The 18,905-nt window shown below is 36.1% G+C and overlaps 2 protein-coding genes across 2 annotated transcripts; one reads left to right on the top strand and one right to left on the bottom strand.

The window, feature by feature from the left end:
* Positions 1 to 1,809: 1,809 nt before the first annotated feature.
* Positions 1,810 to 8,693, top strand: LOC306857880 (serine protease 33-like). The gene is made up of 7 exons (XM_079398142.1): positions 1,810 to 2,054; positions 2,174 to 2,197; positions 2,331 to 2,416; positions 3,979 to 4,058; positions 4,149 to 4,420; positions 7,565 to 7,725; positions 7,842 to 8,693. The coding sequence occupies exons 1-7, from the start codon at positions 2,009 to 2,011 to the stop codon at positions 8,097 to 8,099; spliced, it is 927 nt and encodes a 308-aa protein (XP_079254268.1). The 5' UTR covers positions 1,810 to 2,008; the 3' UTR covers positions 8,100 to 8,693.
* A 1,240-nt stretch (positions 8,694 to 9,933) lies between these two features.
* Positions 9,934 to 17,659, bottom strand: mapk7 (mitogen-activated protein kinase 7). Its single transcript, XM_079398141.1, has 7 exons — positions 17,555 to 17,659; positions 16,761 to 17,056; positions 15,410 to 15,575; positions 13,959 to 15,334; positions 12,164 to 13,290; positions 10,846 to 10,979; positions 9,934 to 10,725 (listed from the first exon to the last, which is right to left on the bottom strand). The coding sequence occupies exons 2-7, from the start codon at positions 17,053 to 17,055 to the stop codon at positions 10,572 to 10,574; spliced, it is 3,252 nt and encodes a 1,083-aa protein (XP_079254267.1). The 5' UTR covers position 17,056; positions 17,555 to 17,659; the 3' UTR covers positions 9,934 to 10,571.
* Positions 17,660 to 18,905: the final 1,246 nt, after the last annotated feature.

The raw sequence follows: 18,905 nt of genomic DNA, 5'->3' as shown, positions 1-18,905 counted from the left end.
ATAAATTAATGTTGTCAAAAATAGGAGAGTCTAAAGAACGTTTAGGGCCAGACTTGACTAAAGGTACAATACAATCAACAATTGCACCAAAAACAATGGCATATTCTCTTGGTGGACTGGAAAAGAGAATTCTTGTATAAATTGATCATACTGTAATTGAAAAGGACACATTTTAGATGACACATTCTAAAATGTCTTAAAGGAAACATTCCTTTAAAAATGTTTAAAGTAATTATTAATAGTGGAAAAATCCACTAACTCGAAACCCCCCATAACTCGATCAGCTAATGCTTTTTATTTTTATTAAGTGAGTTTTCGAATTCCAAACAAAGTTTGCTATAATTGTGTCCAGTGTTCTACAAATTTCCACAGAAACATCCACGATAGATAACCCGAGATAACCCATCTGCTTTAAAGCAAGTGTTATTGACAGATCACGCTGTAACCTGATTTAAAGGGATAGTTAACAGAAATGAAACCCTCAGTTTGTTCCAAACCTGTATGAATTTCTTTCTTCTGTTGAACATAAAAAAAGATCTGGGTAACCAAACAGTTGTAGCCATTGGTAGCCATGACTATACATTTCTATACATAATTCTATAGTATAGAAAAAAATACTATGGTCATGGTTATACACATTCTTCAGAATATCTTCTTTTGTGTTCAACAGAAAGAAATGCATGCAAGTTTGGAAAGACATGAGGGTGAGTAAAGGATGACAGAATTTTTATTCTCGAGTGAACCGTGCCTTTAACAATTCAACTTTTTGTGTTAACTGCTAATTTGACTGCAACATTTCAATGCCATTTATTATTATTATTATTTTATTTCAGGAATACTTTATTCTGATTTGTCAACCTAGAATGCAGTCAAATATTTTTAAATATTTAATTTAAATTTCCTGATGTTCACATCTAATGTTGTTTTAAAAAAAAAAAATCAAAAGCAGTCATAATATTTACTAGATATGTTTTCTACACTGTTTTTGGCCCTCTGGTTAAAATACTCTGCTTTTCTTCTTTAAGATGTCAGTGTGAAAGCCCACTAGGTAATAACTTTGCATATTATACTTGTGAAGCACTTATGAATACAGTTGTTCTATTGCTAGAGTTGACTAGAGGTGCAGCAGGAAGTCTTGTACTGATTTATTCATCTCTATAGGCTAATGTAGGAAGAAAATGGGTCATTTTGGCAGCTTGGTTTCAGTAAAAGCTGTTTTAAAGCTAGAAAGGAAGTTTTGAGTTCAACTTTTTTTTTTTTTTTTAGATTTAAGATAAGATACACTGGTTATTGTAGTGTAAATCCTAACTGATTTAACACTTCAACATGTGACTGCCACAAAATCACAAATTCATGATCACAATATAAACACACTTATTCTTTATTGATAACATCCCCGGCATTATAAGGCCACTGAACCTGTAATGCCTGTTTCTCAGTCATGTGCATGCATGAGTGTTAAAACCTGTTTACAAAAGTCCCTACAACCCACACAGTAGTATTAGATGACATATGCTACACAATTTAAAACTGAAGTAATTTAGCAGCTTTTTAATGGGAAATCAGCTATTTTTCAACAAAGCCGCAGAACAGTAGACACCTTGAAGCCTTAAATTGTACAGATTACACAAATGATTGATTTAAAGCCTATATTTTGAATATTTTGCAGTCATTAGTCCACTGCAAACATCTCGCCCTGCCACATTCTCGGATAAATTCCCCGAAACAAAACTCTGAAACCAAAACTGGTAGATGTGAACGAGTGGGCGGGGTTTGTGCTCAGTGAGGGCGGGGCGAACGCTCCTGATTGGTCGTTGTTGGAAAGGTAGGCAGGTTGTTTGGGAAAAAAAAAAGATCTCTGGAGCTAATGTTTATTTCACCTGACTTCGTCGAACAAGGAAGTGCTTATTTCTAGAAGCATATTCGTTTTAAAGATTTGCGTCCATCTCTTAATTCTAAACAAAGTTGAAGTTTTCCGAAGGAACAAAAATAACCTTATTTTGATAGGATGCGATACACCTCATGTATTCAGACTGCCTTCGTCATACTGATTGGTAGGTGCATAACTTAGTTTTTTTTCTCTCTAAAAAATAAATAAATAATAATTACAGTTTTTGAACAATTAATGTAGGATTGTAACTTCATTGTTTTGTTTGTTTTATGTTGTGTTCAGGGTTGTGTATGGGCGAGGCTCAAGGTAAGAAATTGACCTAATTTGCACTGGTTGTGTCAACACTTAAAACATTACTATATCCGTTTATATTCTTAAAATGTGAATGTTTAATGAGATTAAAGCAAACAAGTCACCAGAATCCATGTGTTTGGCTCAGAATGCGGTCGGCCGCAGCTGGTGAGCAGGATAGTAGGAGGCACCGCTGCGTCAGAAGGCGCTTGGCCTTGGCAGGTGGATATTCAGGTAAGAATGGCAGCTATTGTGAAACTGAAGTTTTGAAAAACTGAGGCAGAGTTCACAGAAATTACTTACATAGATTACTTTCCTTTAGCTCAGTCGAACAACACAGAGATCATAGTTTAATGCATAACCTGATCAAATGTATGCCCTGAATGAAAAATCATCATCATCAAGATTTGTTGTTCAGGTCTCATGTACAATTCTATAATAATTATTCATAATTTTACACAAGGTGTAGGCTGAAGCCTTAGCTTATTTTACCTACCCTTTTTAAATAAGTGTGTTGCATTTAATCTATACAAAAAGATACAAAAAACAGTTGCTTAAAGGAGTAGTTCACTCAAAACTGAAAATTTCAGCCCATCCAAGATGTAGGTGAGTTTGTATCTTCATCAGATTTGGAGAAATTTAGCATTTTATCACTTGCTCATCAATGGATCTCTGCAGTGAATGGGTGCCGTCAGAATGAGAGTCTAAGCCGCTGATAAAAAACATCACAATAATCCACAAGCAATACTTAAGGACTTAAGTTTGATTTTTCCAGGAAAGGTTTTACAATTTTTATCATATGTAAATATAAAACATTGTGTATAATCTTAGTTGTTGTATTTTTCTTTTTCTTTTTTATATATATTGTATTTATCAGTTTTTGAACATAGCCTGATGCTGACATGGCATTAAAATCTATATTACTGTGACTATATTACTGTTAAAATCTATATTACTGTTACAAATAATCCATACAACTCTAGTCCATCAATTAATGACTTGTGAAGTGAAAAGCTGTGTTTGTAAGAAATCCATTATGAAGATGTTTTCTAAAGTCCTCTATGCATAATACTTTTTCTCTAGTGAAAGTTGTCTCGTCTGAATCAGGAGAGAAATAGACACACATCAAGCGCCATTTACAAGCTGAAAATAAGTTTAGAACAGTTCTAAACAAATACATTGGTGGCTTTTGACTGGAGAAAGCATTATTATGAATTATGGCCAGAAGCAATGGTTTACAAAAAAAAGTTGCATCATGTGGGTTACTTGTGGACTATTGTTGTGATTGGACTCTGATTCTGACGGCACCCATTCACTGCAAGAGTTGTAATGCTAAAATTCTCCAAATCTGTTCTGATGAACAAACAAACTCATCTACATCTCGAATGGCCTAAAGGTCAATACATTTTCAGCGTATTTTTGGGTGAGCTATTAAAAAAATGACAATTTATTGAGACGTTTGTAGATAACAGAAAATTAACCTTTTATATTCATTCAACTGTTTCAAGTATTTTATGTACAAGTTATTTATGAGCTATATATTTATCACCTTTTTAAATTTGCAAGGTGAACTACACATTTTTAATTCCTTATTGCAGATTTCCCACAATATATACATCTATTTGTTTTAGATTTCTCCTTTCCCTTTTTTTTAAATGAAAAAGAACATTTAAATCTTAGCTGGATATCAGTGAAAGCTTTAATTATTTTATTGTCAAGGTTTAGGATGCATTCTGAATTGTCTGTCAAATGTGGTTTCTTTTCGATATCCTCCTGATGTTGATGTGTGCGTTTAGACTGACGATAAAGGACATGTGTGTGGAGGAACTATCATCTCAGAGAACTGGGTGCTGTCTGCTGCACATTGCTTTCCCAAGTAAGTTTCACACCTTTTTTTTAACACCCATATAATCCTTGTTTGCTTATTTTTCGGCTTTATATATATACATTTCTCTTCCTTGTCCAGCCCTAGTGACATCTCCTCTTACATGGTTTACGCTGGCCGGCAGCAGCTGAACGGCTGGAACTCGGACGAGACCAGCCATAGGATCAACCGTGTGGTGGTTCCTCTGGGTTACACACACCCTCAGCTGGGTCAGGATATTGCTCTAGTGGAGCTGGCCACAGCTGTCAGGTGGTCCGACCGCATTCAGCCTATCTGCTTGCCATATGCCAATGTGGAGTTCAGCAGCGACATGAAGTGCATGATCACTGGATGGGGTGCCATCAGAGATGGAGGTGAGTGAGAAACCCACGCTACAGGCGTCTGAAATTTCATCCATTTGCAAGTTGTAATGTTAAATATATTTACCTTTGAAATTACAGTGACATTACATTCAGTAGTAGTAGTGTGCATAAGTTGATAAATACAAAAAAAAATCCTAAAACCCTGTTGTAAGTGCTTCAAGTGAAATAGGCCTCAAGACATTATTTTAACATGAACAATGTGAATGGATATTCATTATGAGATTTGCTAAAGATTACATGTATTAGTGTTATTATAGAGATTAAGTGTGTTAGATGACAGCAAAGATATCTAAACATGTAAAATTAAAGATGTTAATGAACTGCTACTTTATTTATTGTGAAACAAGAGGGAAATGGTGTGGCTGAATTATATTTGATTGCTTGAAAACAGACTTGTTAGATGATTTCAAATGGGGTCTAAATGTAAACATAGAGAGAACTCTATAACTCAATATCCAATTCACTGATAACTGATGAGGTTCCGATATATTGTTCATTCCTGCTGTTTAATATCTTAATGCAAATTTATGGTGCACATTTTCACTGAAAATGTTTGTCTTCTTAAGGTCATTTAAGTTCAGTACATTCAAATGTATGGAGTCATTTAAATGTTTTAAGTCCCTGGTGAGCATAAAGTCTTTGCAAAAATTTCATTGAGTCTGACATTTTTGTATGCGTTTTTTCGTATTTGTCATTGTCACGCACACAAACCTTGCTTGAGTCAAAATGCTTGCTACAGATGCGAAAAGCAGAAAATTGAACCTGATCTGAATTTTTTTTTATGACGGATAAAAGTTTTGGATGCAGTTTGTAAAGACTGTTAGTCTCTAATGCTCACCAAGGCTGCATTTATTTGCTCAAATTTACAAAAAAGCAGTAATGTGAAATTACATTTCCAAAAAAGAGTTTCATATTTGAAAATGTAATTTATTCCTGTGATCAAAGCTGAATTTTCAGCATAATTTCTCCAGTCTCCAGTGCCACATGATCCTTCAGAAATCATTCTAATATGCTAATTTGCTACTCGGGGGAAACATTTATCAATGTTGAAAATGATTGTCAAATGTCATATACACACACAAATACAATGAATATAAAAAGTCTACACACCCCTGTTAAAATGCCAGGTTTCTGTGATGTAAAAAAAAATGACCAAAATATATAATTTCAGAACTTTTTCCACCTTTAATGTAAATGATCAACTAAATTAAAAAACAAACTGAAATCTTTTAGGAAAGGTGGAGTAAAACTAGAATAATGTGGTTGCATAAGTGTGTACACCCTTAAACTAATACTTTGTTGAAGCACCTTTTGATTTTATTACACCACTCGGTCTTTTTGGGTACGAGTATATCAGAATGGCACATCTTGACTTCACAATATTTGCCCGCTCTTCTTTGCAAAAACGCTCCAAATCTGTCAGATTGCGAGGGCATCTCCTGTGCACAGCCCTCTTCAGATCACCCCACAGATTTTCAATGGGATTCAGGTCTGGGCTCTGGCTGGGCCATTCCAAAACTTTATCATCTTCTGGTGAAACCAGTCTTTTGTTGATTTGGATGTACGTTTTGGGTTGTTGTTGTGCTGAACGATGAATTTCCTCTTCATCTTCATACCAATATTGACTGGTATTTGGAACTGTGCATAATTCCCTCCACCTTGACTAAGTCCCCAGTTCCAGCTGAAGAAAAACAGCCCCAAAGCGTGATGCTGCCACCACCATGCTTCACTGTGGGCATGGTGTTCCTTTGTTGATGTGAAGTGTTGTTTTTTTGCCAAACATACCTTTTAGAATTATGACCAAAAAGTTCAACCACATGCTTTTGGGAGACTTATAATGTGTTTTTGCTAAATCTAGCTGGGCTTGAATGTTTTTCTTGCCACCCTACCCCATATACCAGACACATGAAGAATATGGGAGATTGTTGTCATATTTATAACACAGCCAGTACTCGCCAGAAATTCCTGCAGCTCCTTTAATGTTGGCCTCTTGGCAGCCTCCCTGACCAGTTTTCTTCTTATCTTTTCATACATTTTGGAAGGACATCCAGTGCTTGGTAATATCACTGTTGCTCCATATTTTCTTCACTTGCTGATGACTGTCTTCACTGTGTTCCATGGTATATTTAATGCCTTGGAAATTCTTTTGTATTCTCCTGATTGATCCCTTTTAACAATGAGATCCTTCTGATGCTTTGGAAGCTCTCTGCGGACCATGGCTTTTGCAGTAAGATGAGACTAAGAAAATGTCAGGAAAAGCCTACTAGAACAGCTAAACTTTATTTGGGTTTAATCAGAGGCAATTTAAATGATGACAGGTGTGTACTGACTCCTATTTAACATGAGTTTGACTGTGATTGCTTAATTCTGAACACAGCCACATCCTTAGTTATAAGAGGGTGTGTGCACTTATGCAACCACATTATTTTAGTTTTTTATTTTTACTCCACCTTTCCTAAAAGTTTTCAGTTTATATATATATATGGAAACCAAAAGTGTGGGCCAAGTAAGATTTAAAACAAATGGATTCAAATACCTTTATTCTGCAAGGATGCATTAAATTGATCAAAACTGACAGTGAAGATATTTGTTATAAAAGATTTCCTTTACAAAGAAATGCTGTTCTTTTGAACTTTCTGTTCATCAAAGAATCCAGAATTTTTTATTATTATTATTATTATTATTATTATTTTTAAACAATAACAATTTTCAACATTTTAAAATTGTAAGAAGCAAAACAGTTAATTTAAGTTAAGCACCAATAGCAATCTATAATGATTTCTGTAGGATCATGTGACACTGAAGACTGAATTAATGATCCTGAAAATTCTACATTTCCTTCCCAGGAATAAATTACACTTTAAAATATATCATATTAGTAAATAGTCATTTTAAATAGTAATAATAGCCTATTTCACAATATTACTGTTTTTACTGTAATTTAGATCAAATAATGCAGTATTGGTGATTTCTTAAAAAATAAAAACCCTAATTATTGAAAACTTTTGATTGGTAGTGTATGTATATTGTTTGAAATATTGGCAATTGCTACATGCAGTGTATAAATACATTCTTGTTCCCTCAGTGTGTACAAAGACACAAAAGCACTCATGTTGTTTCTCATGTCTTGTTCAGTTGCTCTGCAGGGCGTTGGGGCGTTGCAGGAAGTCCAAGTGCCAGTCATTAACTCAAATACTTGTCAGGATATGTTTCTGATAAACCCCACAGAGAACATTGACATCCGCCATGACATGATGTGCGCTGGATTCCAACAAGGAGGCAAAGACTCCTGCCAGGTGAGGAGAGCATTGCTTGAGGAAAACACACGATTTAAAAAAACAAAACTATGAATGAACCTTATTTTTTCTAAATCATCTGTTCTCATATATATTTCTGCATGTTCCCTTATCAGGGCGACTCCGGCGGCCCTCTGGTGTGTCAGATCAGTGACGGAAGTTGGGTGCAAGCTGGAATTGTGAGCTTCGGTCTCGGCTGTGCTAAACCTAACCGACCAGGAGTCTATGGCAAAGTATCCAGCTTCTCTAACTTCATCCAGAACCACGTTGGAGGAGTCCAGCTCAAGAGCGCATCGAGTCACTTCTGGGCTGACCGGGTCATGGTGCTCATCAGGACTCTGGTGCTACTGGTATTGGTGCAGCTGCTGAGATAAACACACCCTGATCCTCGCACAAGCCAAAAAGCTCCCGCCCCAAAACACCGTGCTACATAAAAAGAGATTTTAATGCCATAAGTAGCTTTTTAATCAGTTTTTAAACAACTTTATATTGTGTAGTTTCCAATTTGGTTTGTACCAAAAACACACTGAATGATTTGAAATGAAATAAAAGTATGTCTTTTACCACTTTTTTAATATATTCTTTTAACTATTTGAAACTGGACTGATTAACATTGAGATGATTAAACCATGTAATTAAACTGTGCAAATAATGCCATTTTTTAAACCGCAGCACTCAAATGGTTCTCATGGGCAGCTTAAATGTGAGATTTGACAATCATGATGCATACTAAAATATTCATGGACCCTTATTTGATCCTGCCTTTTGCACAGCAATTATAAATGTGTTTTTTTTACCTTTGTATCAGGACATGTAAAAGTTTTAAGATCACCTGTGCAATTAGATGTTTATGATGTGAAAGATTTCATGCTTTTCTAGAGTCAGTTGTATATTTGTATCTTTTGCTGACTGTTTCTCTTAAAATGCTGTAAATAAACTTGTGATTTTTTTTTTTTTTTTATTGATATACTTTGCATGTTTATTTATGGTAGGGGTAAACACTAGGGAGTTGACCTGTCTTTAAACATTAACATTACTAATCCTAGCAACTATTACTGTCTGGCATGTTCTCGGATAAGCTTCTGCTGTTTTAATACAAGTCTATAGAAGATTTGTGTTTGTTTAATCATAATTTTATATACAAATCCAAAAATTTAAATATTGTGAATGTGCATTCAGCATCAGTATTTATTTTTAATTTTTTCCCCAGGGAAAGTAACATTTCATTTACAGATACTGATTCAGGTTCTAGAGGTAATTAGTGTAATCACTTTTAAATATATATATATATATATATATAGAGTGAGAGAGATACTTTGAGAAGCTTTTGATTAGATTTGTAGACTCTGCAGTTTTTAATCATACTGCATGATTTAACTGTTCCCTGATGGAAAAAAGATACATGCAGGCGGGGCTTATTCAAGCTCAATTTGCATATTACCATGAAGTGCCTTCTATTTATGAAGTCATATTTATTTCCGATTACATTCAAATGATGATTTGTCAAGGGTGTTTAAGTGGTCTCTACTATTTTCATAAGAATAATGTGCATTTATGGCAATGGTGATCATACTTGGCCTTTAGCATTGCATATAAATCCATAAATAATATACTTCTGCCTCATACAGTGAACATGCATCTGAATCCCCATCGGATTGGGTTTGAGCTTTAAAAGGTCCTGTCTTAAATGCTGATTTTGCCTGACACTGTATATACAGTCAAACCAAAATGTATTCAGACACCTTCAACATTTCTCACATTATCACAATTATAATGTCAGATAAGTAATGCATTAGTTTGAATAGCTGTCAGCTGTTAAATTTAAGCACACAATTAGATAATACCAATTTAGGTCAACCAATTACCAAATAATGCTTAATTTTGTTCAGTTTGTGGTGTAAAAAGGTCGCATTAGCAATTAAAGAAAAATACTTAAGCAAAACATGCTCAGGTCAGAGTGTCTGAATCATTTTTGGTCCCAAAGTTTTACTGGTGGTCCATTGTATGAATAATTTTTGGGTATAATATGTCAGTTTATTTTGCTATCCTCGCTTACATAAATGAACTATAGTATCCTGCACCAACTAGTTAAACAATATATCAAAAATTCAGTTTCGGAATTCAAATCTGGTGTCTGAATAATTTTTGGTTTGACTGTAGAAAAACAAAACAATGCAAAAGAATACCATTATTAAAAAACAACACACTAATCCCTTTGATATCTTTATTCAAGACAATACTCTTTGTTGCTGGTGTAAAATGGAGCAAATCTGCATGTGGTGCAGCAAGTTTCACTATTTTCTACAAGGCATTCATGCAACATCGAATGAAATGTTTTTCTACTTTCTACAGTCATGATGTCATTGTGCTCTGCTGTGTTTCATCTACTGTAATACTGCTGCCCTGCTGGTGGCTCCTACTGTAGTGTACTAGAAAATAGCTTTAAACACTGGTCTGCTAACAAGTCACTATTTCAAGTGAATTATTCTCTAAACTCATCTGAATGGAGTGATATTCCAGGGTGAATGAATGGCACTAGCACCGCTGAACTGAACTCTTTCTCCCTGGATCTGCATTGCTTGGTAATGGCACTGAAATTCTGAGAATGGAAACCCCTTAAGAACCGAACAGAGCATCATACTTTAATGTTGGCACAAATAAATAATGCATACGAACCCATTAAAGATAAAGGCACTTTTCTGGGTAAGATTCTAGGTAAAGGCCTTAATAATTTGGAGCCTCAAACATATTCTCTCTACTGTACACCGGTGCACAATACAGCTATCAAGTTCCTGTTCACGGCTCTCAACCGGTTCTACAAGGGCATAGAGAAATGCGTGGACTGATCAGGTATCAGGAAGCGTTGAGCTGTCGGAGAGGATCATGGGAGATCCCAGCTGGAGCTCCTGCTGAAGTGACTCCATGTCAGCCGGGGTCATGCGGTGTACCTCGAGCCAATCAGAGAGCAGGGATGCAGACAGGGGGGCCAAGTCATTGTGACTAATGAAAGAGAGAATTGAGACCACTGAAACATACGTTACAGGCGAGTACTGTAATCATCAGTGACGTACAGTTTAAAAATAGAGCGTGCACTTTGCAGTCACCAGGATCTGAACTGACCTTTCCCTGAGGTCGGAGTGCTGGAGTTCGGTGAGAGACTGAGTGAGGAGGTCATCGAGGTCGAAGCCGACGCCGTATCCCGCTCCACTGCCTTTAGGAGTCACTGAGAAAACCGGCGGCAAAATGTCTTCAACCTGGCCGGAAAAACGATTGAGAGAAGAATGAAGCAATTGATCTAATAAAAATACAGAAACATGTTTTCCAAATGCAATTCACAGAGCCCATACTTATGGAAGCTTGTTTGAATCATGAATAAAAAAAAGGTAATTGCATTTTATTTCTCCCAATTTGGACTTTAGACTACTTTATTTTCATAATAACCCTTTAGAAACAGGCCTCCATGCATAACAAATGCGTGTCAGAATATAAAACAGAAAGATAATAATTATGCCTGGTATGACCTCTAGGGGGCCACAGGTTTATTTTCAATTAATCTAACAATAAATTAATCAATCACTAAAAAGAATACATAATAATAAAACAGAAAAAGTAATGCCTTGCATGACCTCGGGGAGTTATATTATTACATAAAAATAATATATAACAATAATATTAAAACAATACTACTAATCATAATTATTTAAAAAAAATAATTTTAAAAAGTATTAAATGCATTTCTCATCCAGCCAACGTTGGTGCTACACAAACTATAAAATAACTCTAATAAAATGTTCATGCTTACTTTAATTTTAGAGGTCACTGGAGTTGATTTCCATTTTTATGTCATATGATTTAAATGAATATTTCCATTATAATTATTTAAACATAATTGGACCCTCAGTTCTGGCTTGCAGTCAATGTTTACTTTATTTCTAGTTTATGCAACATTTTGGAGCACAGCACGAGTTAAAAAAAAACCTTTACTACAGAAATTTCCAAGACTTTTTAAAATGTATTTTAATATTTTCTGTTTTAATTTTTAGTTACAGTTTCAGTAACTGTGATTTTTTTTGTCCTTTAATTCTTATTGATTAGTTTGAGTTTTTTTAGTTTTTCAAATTAAACTAAAGGAATCTGAGAAATGTTGCCTTGGTAACTAGCCGAAATATTTTCTAGATTTTATTTTCTTTCAGTTAGCGTATATATTTTGTTTCAAGTAAAAAAAAAAAAAAATCTAGTTTTATTTTCAGTTAACCCGAGTCTGCAAATATTAATTTTAAAATTCCCTAATTGTTCCATCTTTTCCTCAAGGTTTCACTTTTCTAAGCAAACAAACTTTCACCTGGAAGAAAATAAAAATACATAATAATAAAAAAAATGCCATATGCTCAATATTGGAAGGATGCCCATGATCATGTATTATAAATAAAACGTTCACCTGTGACTTTGAGAGCTGCTGTGTGACTGTGTGGATGTCAGGGATGCTGTTTGCCGGCTGTCCCGTGTCAGTAAGACCAAGGCAGGGTTGAGCTGCAGCTCCTGGAGGCTGTTTTGAAGGGCCCTGCGCATGAGAGCCATTTTGTTGCTCTTCTAAAACGCAAAGTTTGTCCAGGGCTTGAGGACCATTGCCTGGATTGGAAAGAGACGTGCTGGTGTCCGAGACGCCGATGCTGGGGTTCAGAGCTGATGGTTTGGTCATAAAGGATTCCAGCGGCAGCAGCTGGATGTGAGTGTTGGACTGCGACTGCGCATGCGTGACGGGCTTCGGCTGCGTTTGCATGTGTGCAAAGCCCGTGTGAGCGGGGTTATTCAGTTCAGGTGGCGGTTGGTGGGTTTTCTGGGGTTGGTGTGGAGTTGTTCCTGTCCAGTTCTCAAGACCAGTGAACATTGTTCCAACAGTCAGAAACTGAGGTTTTAATATGTTGTTTTTGGCAAAGGCACATGGGGCGGTTACCACACCAACACTTCCACCTCCTCCTACAGCAACCAACCCAACGTCTCCATTCTGAGCGGGACCTAAAGAGACGGGCTGTGCATCATGAGTCGGAGTTGGATGGAACATTCCTGCTGCCAAACACTGTCCCATTTGTGGTAGTATTTGTGGCAGTTTGAAAGCCTGCACTTCGCTGGGTTGCTTTGGCGCCATTGATTCTCTCCTGTCTGAGTTTGTCTTTATGACATTGCTTCCTTTTGCTGGCTGGATTTGGACCGTTTTACCCTCACCGGTCTTGGCACTATTAGTTTCCGTGGTCTGCGATTTGTCCACCCGTTTATCCATCATTCGTCCCCAGCGCTCCAACAGCTTCTTGTCGTTGTCGCTGAGTAACACGCCACCCAAAGATTCGCCTTGTTTTCCCTCCTTTTTCTCCTTCTCTTTCAGCTTCCTCTTTTTCTCCATCGAACGCTCCTGTCTCTTCCTCCGCTTCTCTTCCCTCTCTCGTTGTCTCTCCTGGGCCGTGATTGGCTTCTTCTGCTCTGGTCCAGAGTTGGAGGAGGAGAGGGATGATGATAAACCTCCAGCAGATCCTCTGAGTAATTCGAAAGCAAGAGCTGCAGACCCTCCATCTGGGGAAGAGAGAATCAGTACATTATTGACACGACAATAATGTACTGGATAAACAAAGAAAAAAAAAAGTAAAGACAACAACAAAAAAATAAGACAACAAAAAGTTCTTAATTTTCTATTCAGGTTTATAACAGTATTAGTGGGTAGAAAAAAAGTGGAAGTGTCAACAAAATATAAAACTAAATATGTAATATTAAAAAAATAAAAACACTAATGTTAAAATGTCTGGGGTCTGTAAGATTTTTAACTGTTTTTGAAGGTCCGTTTTGCTCACCAGACTGCATTAATTTAATCAAAAACAATAATAAAAAAAGCATAATATTGTAAAATATTATTACAAATAAAGCATTTATTTGAAATATTTTTTTTTGGTAATATTGTAAATGTCTTTACTGTCACATTTGAATAATATAACACATCCTTGCTGAATAAAAAAATTAATTACTTTCAAAAAAAAAAGTGAATCTTACAGACCCTATACGTATGAATGTTAGTGTGTATTTATAAGATAAAAAAAAATTTTAACAGTAGAAAATGTGTCAACATTGGGAATTGGTTTTTATATAGTTCCTCACATGGGGATCATCAAATCTCGGGTTCTGTGGGAGCAAATTTGAGAAAACACTCAATGTTAAGCAATCTATGGCCACACTGCAAATTCTCTCACCTCGTGCCTTCTGCCTTAGTGCTGATTTAAGCAAGGCAGCTTTGAGAGCTGCTTTTGTGTCTTCTGAAATTGCTCCCTCTTTTTTTGTACCTTCCCCGGTTGTCACTTTCCCTCCTTTGCCCAGGGAACGAGTGAGATTTTGAGAAAGCGACTGAGCCTGGGACTGTGTGAGAGAGAGTGAAGGGATCGACTGAGGAAGACTTGAAGTGGGCGGAGTCTGAGAGACGGAGTGGGATGGAAGCATTTGATTGGACGAGACAAGCTCCTCCTTTGTGCAGTTCATCACCGGTTCCGTGGGAGTGGTCAGATCGATGGTTTCAGGCTGGCCGTCGGAGTTCGCGCTGGGCATGTCCACATCCTGGCAGCTTACCTGAGCCAAATGTGGCAGAATCTGAGTAAGGTGATGTGGAGCTTGAAACGAGTTTGCATTCGTTTGAGTTTGTGTAGTGTCTGTAGGTTTGAAGTTTAAATTTGTGCGAGTTTGTGCTGTTTCTGTCATGTTTTGAGACTGTGGAGCCGCGCAAAGGGTGCTACCAGACACCCCAGCCGAACTAGAATGGAGAGGCCTAAACTGGATCTTCTTCCTGATGCCCTGCTTCTTCTTATGGAAGTCCTGGATTTCCACTAGTATAGCTTCTTTGATTTGTTCTTTGCCCATTGGTTGCCGATCAAACTCAAAATTAAAGGCAGGAACGCACACTGGCTCGTCGTCTGCGTCATGGTACTTCGCGAGGTAAGGGTGTTCGAGGGCTTGACATCCACTGATCCGCTCACGAGGGTCAAATCGGAGCATTGCGCCCAACAAGTCCAATGCACTGGGCTCAGCTTGCGGATACAGTGCTGCAAGCGGCTCTGCTGCTTTTGAAGGGAGGCTTCGCACGTAAGAACGCACCCGGTCCGAACCTATCGAGCTGACGATGCTTTCGGGTGGCGTTCCCAAAACCGAAAGAATCAGCTGAAGCTGATGCACATAGTTTTTCCCTGGAAACATCTGCCTCCTGCCAAGCATCTCACCAAAGATGCAGCCAACAGACCAGAGGTCGATGGCCAAGCTGTAGTGGTAAAGCGACAACATGAGCTCAGGAGCGCGGTACCAACGTGTGGCCACGTATTCGGTCATAAATGAACGTGACTCTTCGGAGTGGGCCACACTTAATCCGCGCGCCATGCCGAAGTCTCCTATCTTCAGCTCGCAGTTTTCATTCACCAGCAGGTTGGACGGCTTGAGATCACGGTGAATGACGTTGGCCGAGTGAATGTATTTCAGGCCTCTTAACAGCTGATACAGGAAGTAGCGTGTGTGTTCTGGGGTCAGAGGTTGGTGGGAGTGAATAATCTGATGCAGGTCACTCTCCATGAGGTCAAGAACCACGTACCTAAAGAATGAAAGTCACTTTTAGCACATTAAATATGAGGAGAGAATATGCTTGCTGCTTTGAACTCAAGCTTACACAGATTTGAAAGCCGAGTGAGGGACCACAGGCTGGAGAATGTCTTTAATGGCGATGATGTTGTCGTGTTTGAAGTGCTTGAGAATCTTCAGCTCTCGCAGTGTGCGTTTGGCATTCGTCACAACCTCAAAAGCATTAGGGATCTTCTTTATTGCCACCTGCTGGCCTGAACGCATAAATAAGTTCAGATATTAGACAAAAGATCAAATATCTATTCAAACAGATTCATAAATTCATAATTAACAGATATACACCTAATAAACACCTAGATATACATCTTATTTTTCAACACAGAGTAAGCTATTTTACAATTGAATAGCTGCTATAGGTAAATGACTAGAAGAATAAGTGTAAACAGTAAAACTATTTGTGCTACAAACTAGTGCATTTATGATTGCAATAATAAATTAAAATTATATGAAAACTAATACCAGTTTGCAAAATCAAGCAACATAACAGCAATTTTTCTACAGCTAAAATAACTGGAAGTGACTCTAGAAGCCAAGTTAAAAAAAAATGCAGTGTCCACTGTTACATAAAAAAGTGGATACATAAAATTTACATTTAATAATATTTCTAATATGTAATTATTAATACATAAATACATTTAATAATAGAAAAACTTAATTAAAAGAAATGAAATTAACAGTGTGTTCATAATTAAGATAATACATTAAAATAATATGCAATGTGCAATTTTGAGCAGTTTTGTACAGCTAAAAATAGCTGGAAGCCAATGAGACCAGAAGCAAGACCCATAAAATGTACAAATGGCCTGGCTCATTTTTACGGGAAAAATAAGGTGAATAGGAACATTAATTGATTATTTACATTTTGAATCAAAATAATTACATGATATGCATTTTTTTCTACGCTGAATATACTTATACTGTGTTGCAATGGTAAGAAAACCCCTTACAAATTTACATGCAAGTCAGGGAACATGATTGTGTTCATTTTCTTAATAATTTTTTAATCCCCTTAAATTAACAGGCTAAATTCATAGCCACAATTACAATACATTATCTTAAAAATATACTAATTGCACATAAAATCAGTATACAAAATACATATTGCAAATTATTAAACAAACAGCAAATGATGTTCTAGTCATTAAAAATAATGAACAAGAAGACATTTTTAAAATACATTTAATTTGATATTTACAATTAATAATTATTTATTTTAATATTATATATTTTTTATAATAATAATAATTATTATATTATAATATTATATTAATGCTATAATAATAATATATTAATTATGTAATAATAATAATAATTAATTCTGACATCAAAGATTTAGTCTAATTATTTTAAGTCATTGAAATGCATCTTGGCACCCTCACCATTGTCTCGTCTTCGGGCCGATGAGACCACACCATAAGCACCTGTACCAATGGTCTCAATAATGTCATATTCTTCCCCAACTTCAAACTTCACATCCAGGGAGTGGGCTTTAAGCAGAGCCAAGTTCTTATCTGCCACAGTATTTGCATCTGTTACAATGGCTGTGTCCTCATTAGGCTGAGAGGGAGCTTCTGTAACGCCTCTGTGATGGTTCTTGTCAGCGTTGCCCTCGGAGGCTTTTCGGGCCGGCACTGCTTGGGTGTCATTTGTCTCGTCTCTCTCATTGGTTGACATTCTGAAACAAAATATTCAGAAAATGGTTAAATATTATACATTTTACTTTCTGTTCAGCTTATTATAATGGACTCTAAACTTCTCTTGGACATGCCAGACAGTCTAACAATTTTTTTTCCTATTAATCAGTAACAGAAAAGACAATAATTTACAGAATTTCAAAAACAGCACCATTTTCATGTAACATACGCGCGCGCACACACACACACACACACGTATACAGTTTGTTTGAAATAGTAATACAAATATCGTTTTAAGAAATATAATTATGCAGGGGTGGTGAGTAGCTTATAACTGAAACCATAAAAGTACAGAAGCAGACATCACTTCTCTGTAATTGCTTGTAATGGGACAACATACTACATCCAGCAGGGCTTAACGTTACATGCCGCAGGGGCGTGAGAGTGCTTTGACAACAATATCTTCACTCTTTCTCTCTTTTCATATTAGACCAGACCAATAAAAGCAAATTTTGTGTAATGTAAGCGGTCGTAATTACCTGTTAATATATGGAAGCAGTAGAAATACTGAGCGGTTCTTTCAAAGCATGTCTATTCTTTGCTATCACGAAGCACCGTTTTACTTCCTTGTGTTCTTCCGTATTGTGTTCGAACGGCAGCAAAGCAACCAATCAACTGTTTGCTCGCAACAGGATTAACCAATGAGATTCGACAGCATTGCTCGAGGGGCGGGCTTATTTTAAGTGTAAAATAGGGTCATTATTTGGGCGGCGTCGAGTGTAAAACGCGCACATGCTCGACATAGGAATAATAATAATAACAATAAGAAAATAATAATTATAATAATAGGAAAATAAATAAAGGACTACATTTGGTGCTGGATTTATTAGGCCTATTACTTTTATGGAAGCAGAATAATGACAATAGTTATGTGAAAATAAATATGATGAACAAGACACTCAAAGTGCTCGCTATTTAATCCCATACGAAAGGCGTATCAGGGCTCGCAAAATTTCAAAATCCCTGCTATCCCTTCGGCATTTTGTCAGCCTGAAAATTAATTGAACTAGCCCAAATAAAATAAAGACCATAAATGTCAATCAAAAATATTTTCAATACACAAATATCAACGAATAAAGGAAAGAGTTTTATTTTACTTTTTACAAGGTATCTGCAGAATTGTTAAAAATCTATTTAAGGCAATTTGAAAAATTATTTCTTATACCATTTAACGTATTAAAAACTACCTAAGGCCTTAAAAACTCTTCAGTTTAGTCAAATTTAAGGACCCGTGGGAGCAGTGTTCACTCTATTTTTTTTTTCTTGCTGAGCAAAACTTTTCTCTATTGGGCAATACACTGCAGTTCAAAAGTTTGGATCAATAAAGTTTTTTAAAGACGTTTCTTATACTCATCAAGGCTGTATCTATTTGATAAAAAATACTGAATATTATTTCACAAAATAATATTGTGAAATATTGCAATTTAAAATAATTGTTTTCTATTTTAATATACTTTAAAATGTAATTAATTCCTGTGAAGCAAAGCAGTATTTTCAGTGTCACGTGATCCTTTAGAAATCATTCTAATACGCTGATTTTTAATCAATGTTGGAAACAGTTGTACTGCTTTTTTTATTTTTATTTTTTTATACTGTATTTTTTGGGACCTGTGATATTTTTAAAAAATAAAAAGTTAAAAAGAACAGTGTTTAGTCAAAATAGAGATTTTGTTTTACAATATAAACTATTCAAAATTATGGGGTCAGATTTTTGTTTCTTTCTTTTTTAAAGATACTTTAAAAAAGTTTAAAGAAAGTTCAATAAACTTAATTCAGCAAGGATGTGTTAAATGGATAAAATTGATAGTAAAGACTTCTATTTCTATTTTG

Source organism: Barbus barbus (assembly GCF_936440315.1).
Source record: "Barbus barbus genome assembly, chromosome: 38".
NCBI classification, from domain to species: Eukaryota; Metazoa; Chordata; class Actinopteri; order Cypriniformes; family Cyprinidae; genus Barbus; species Barbus barbus.
This window is presented reverse-complemented; position numbering and strand designations above follow the sequence as displayed.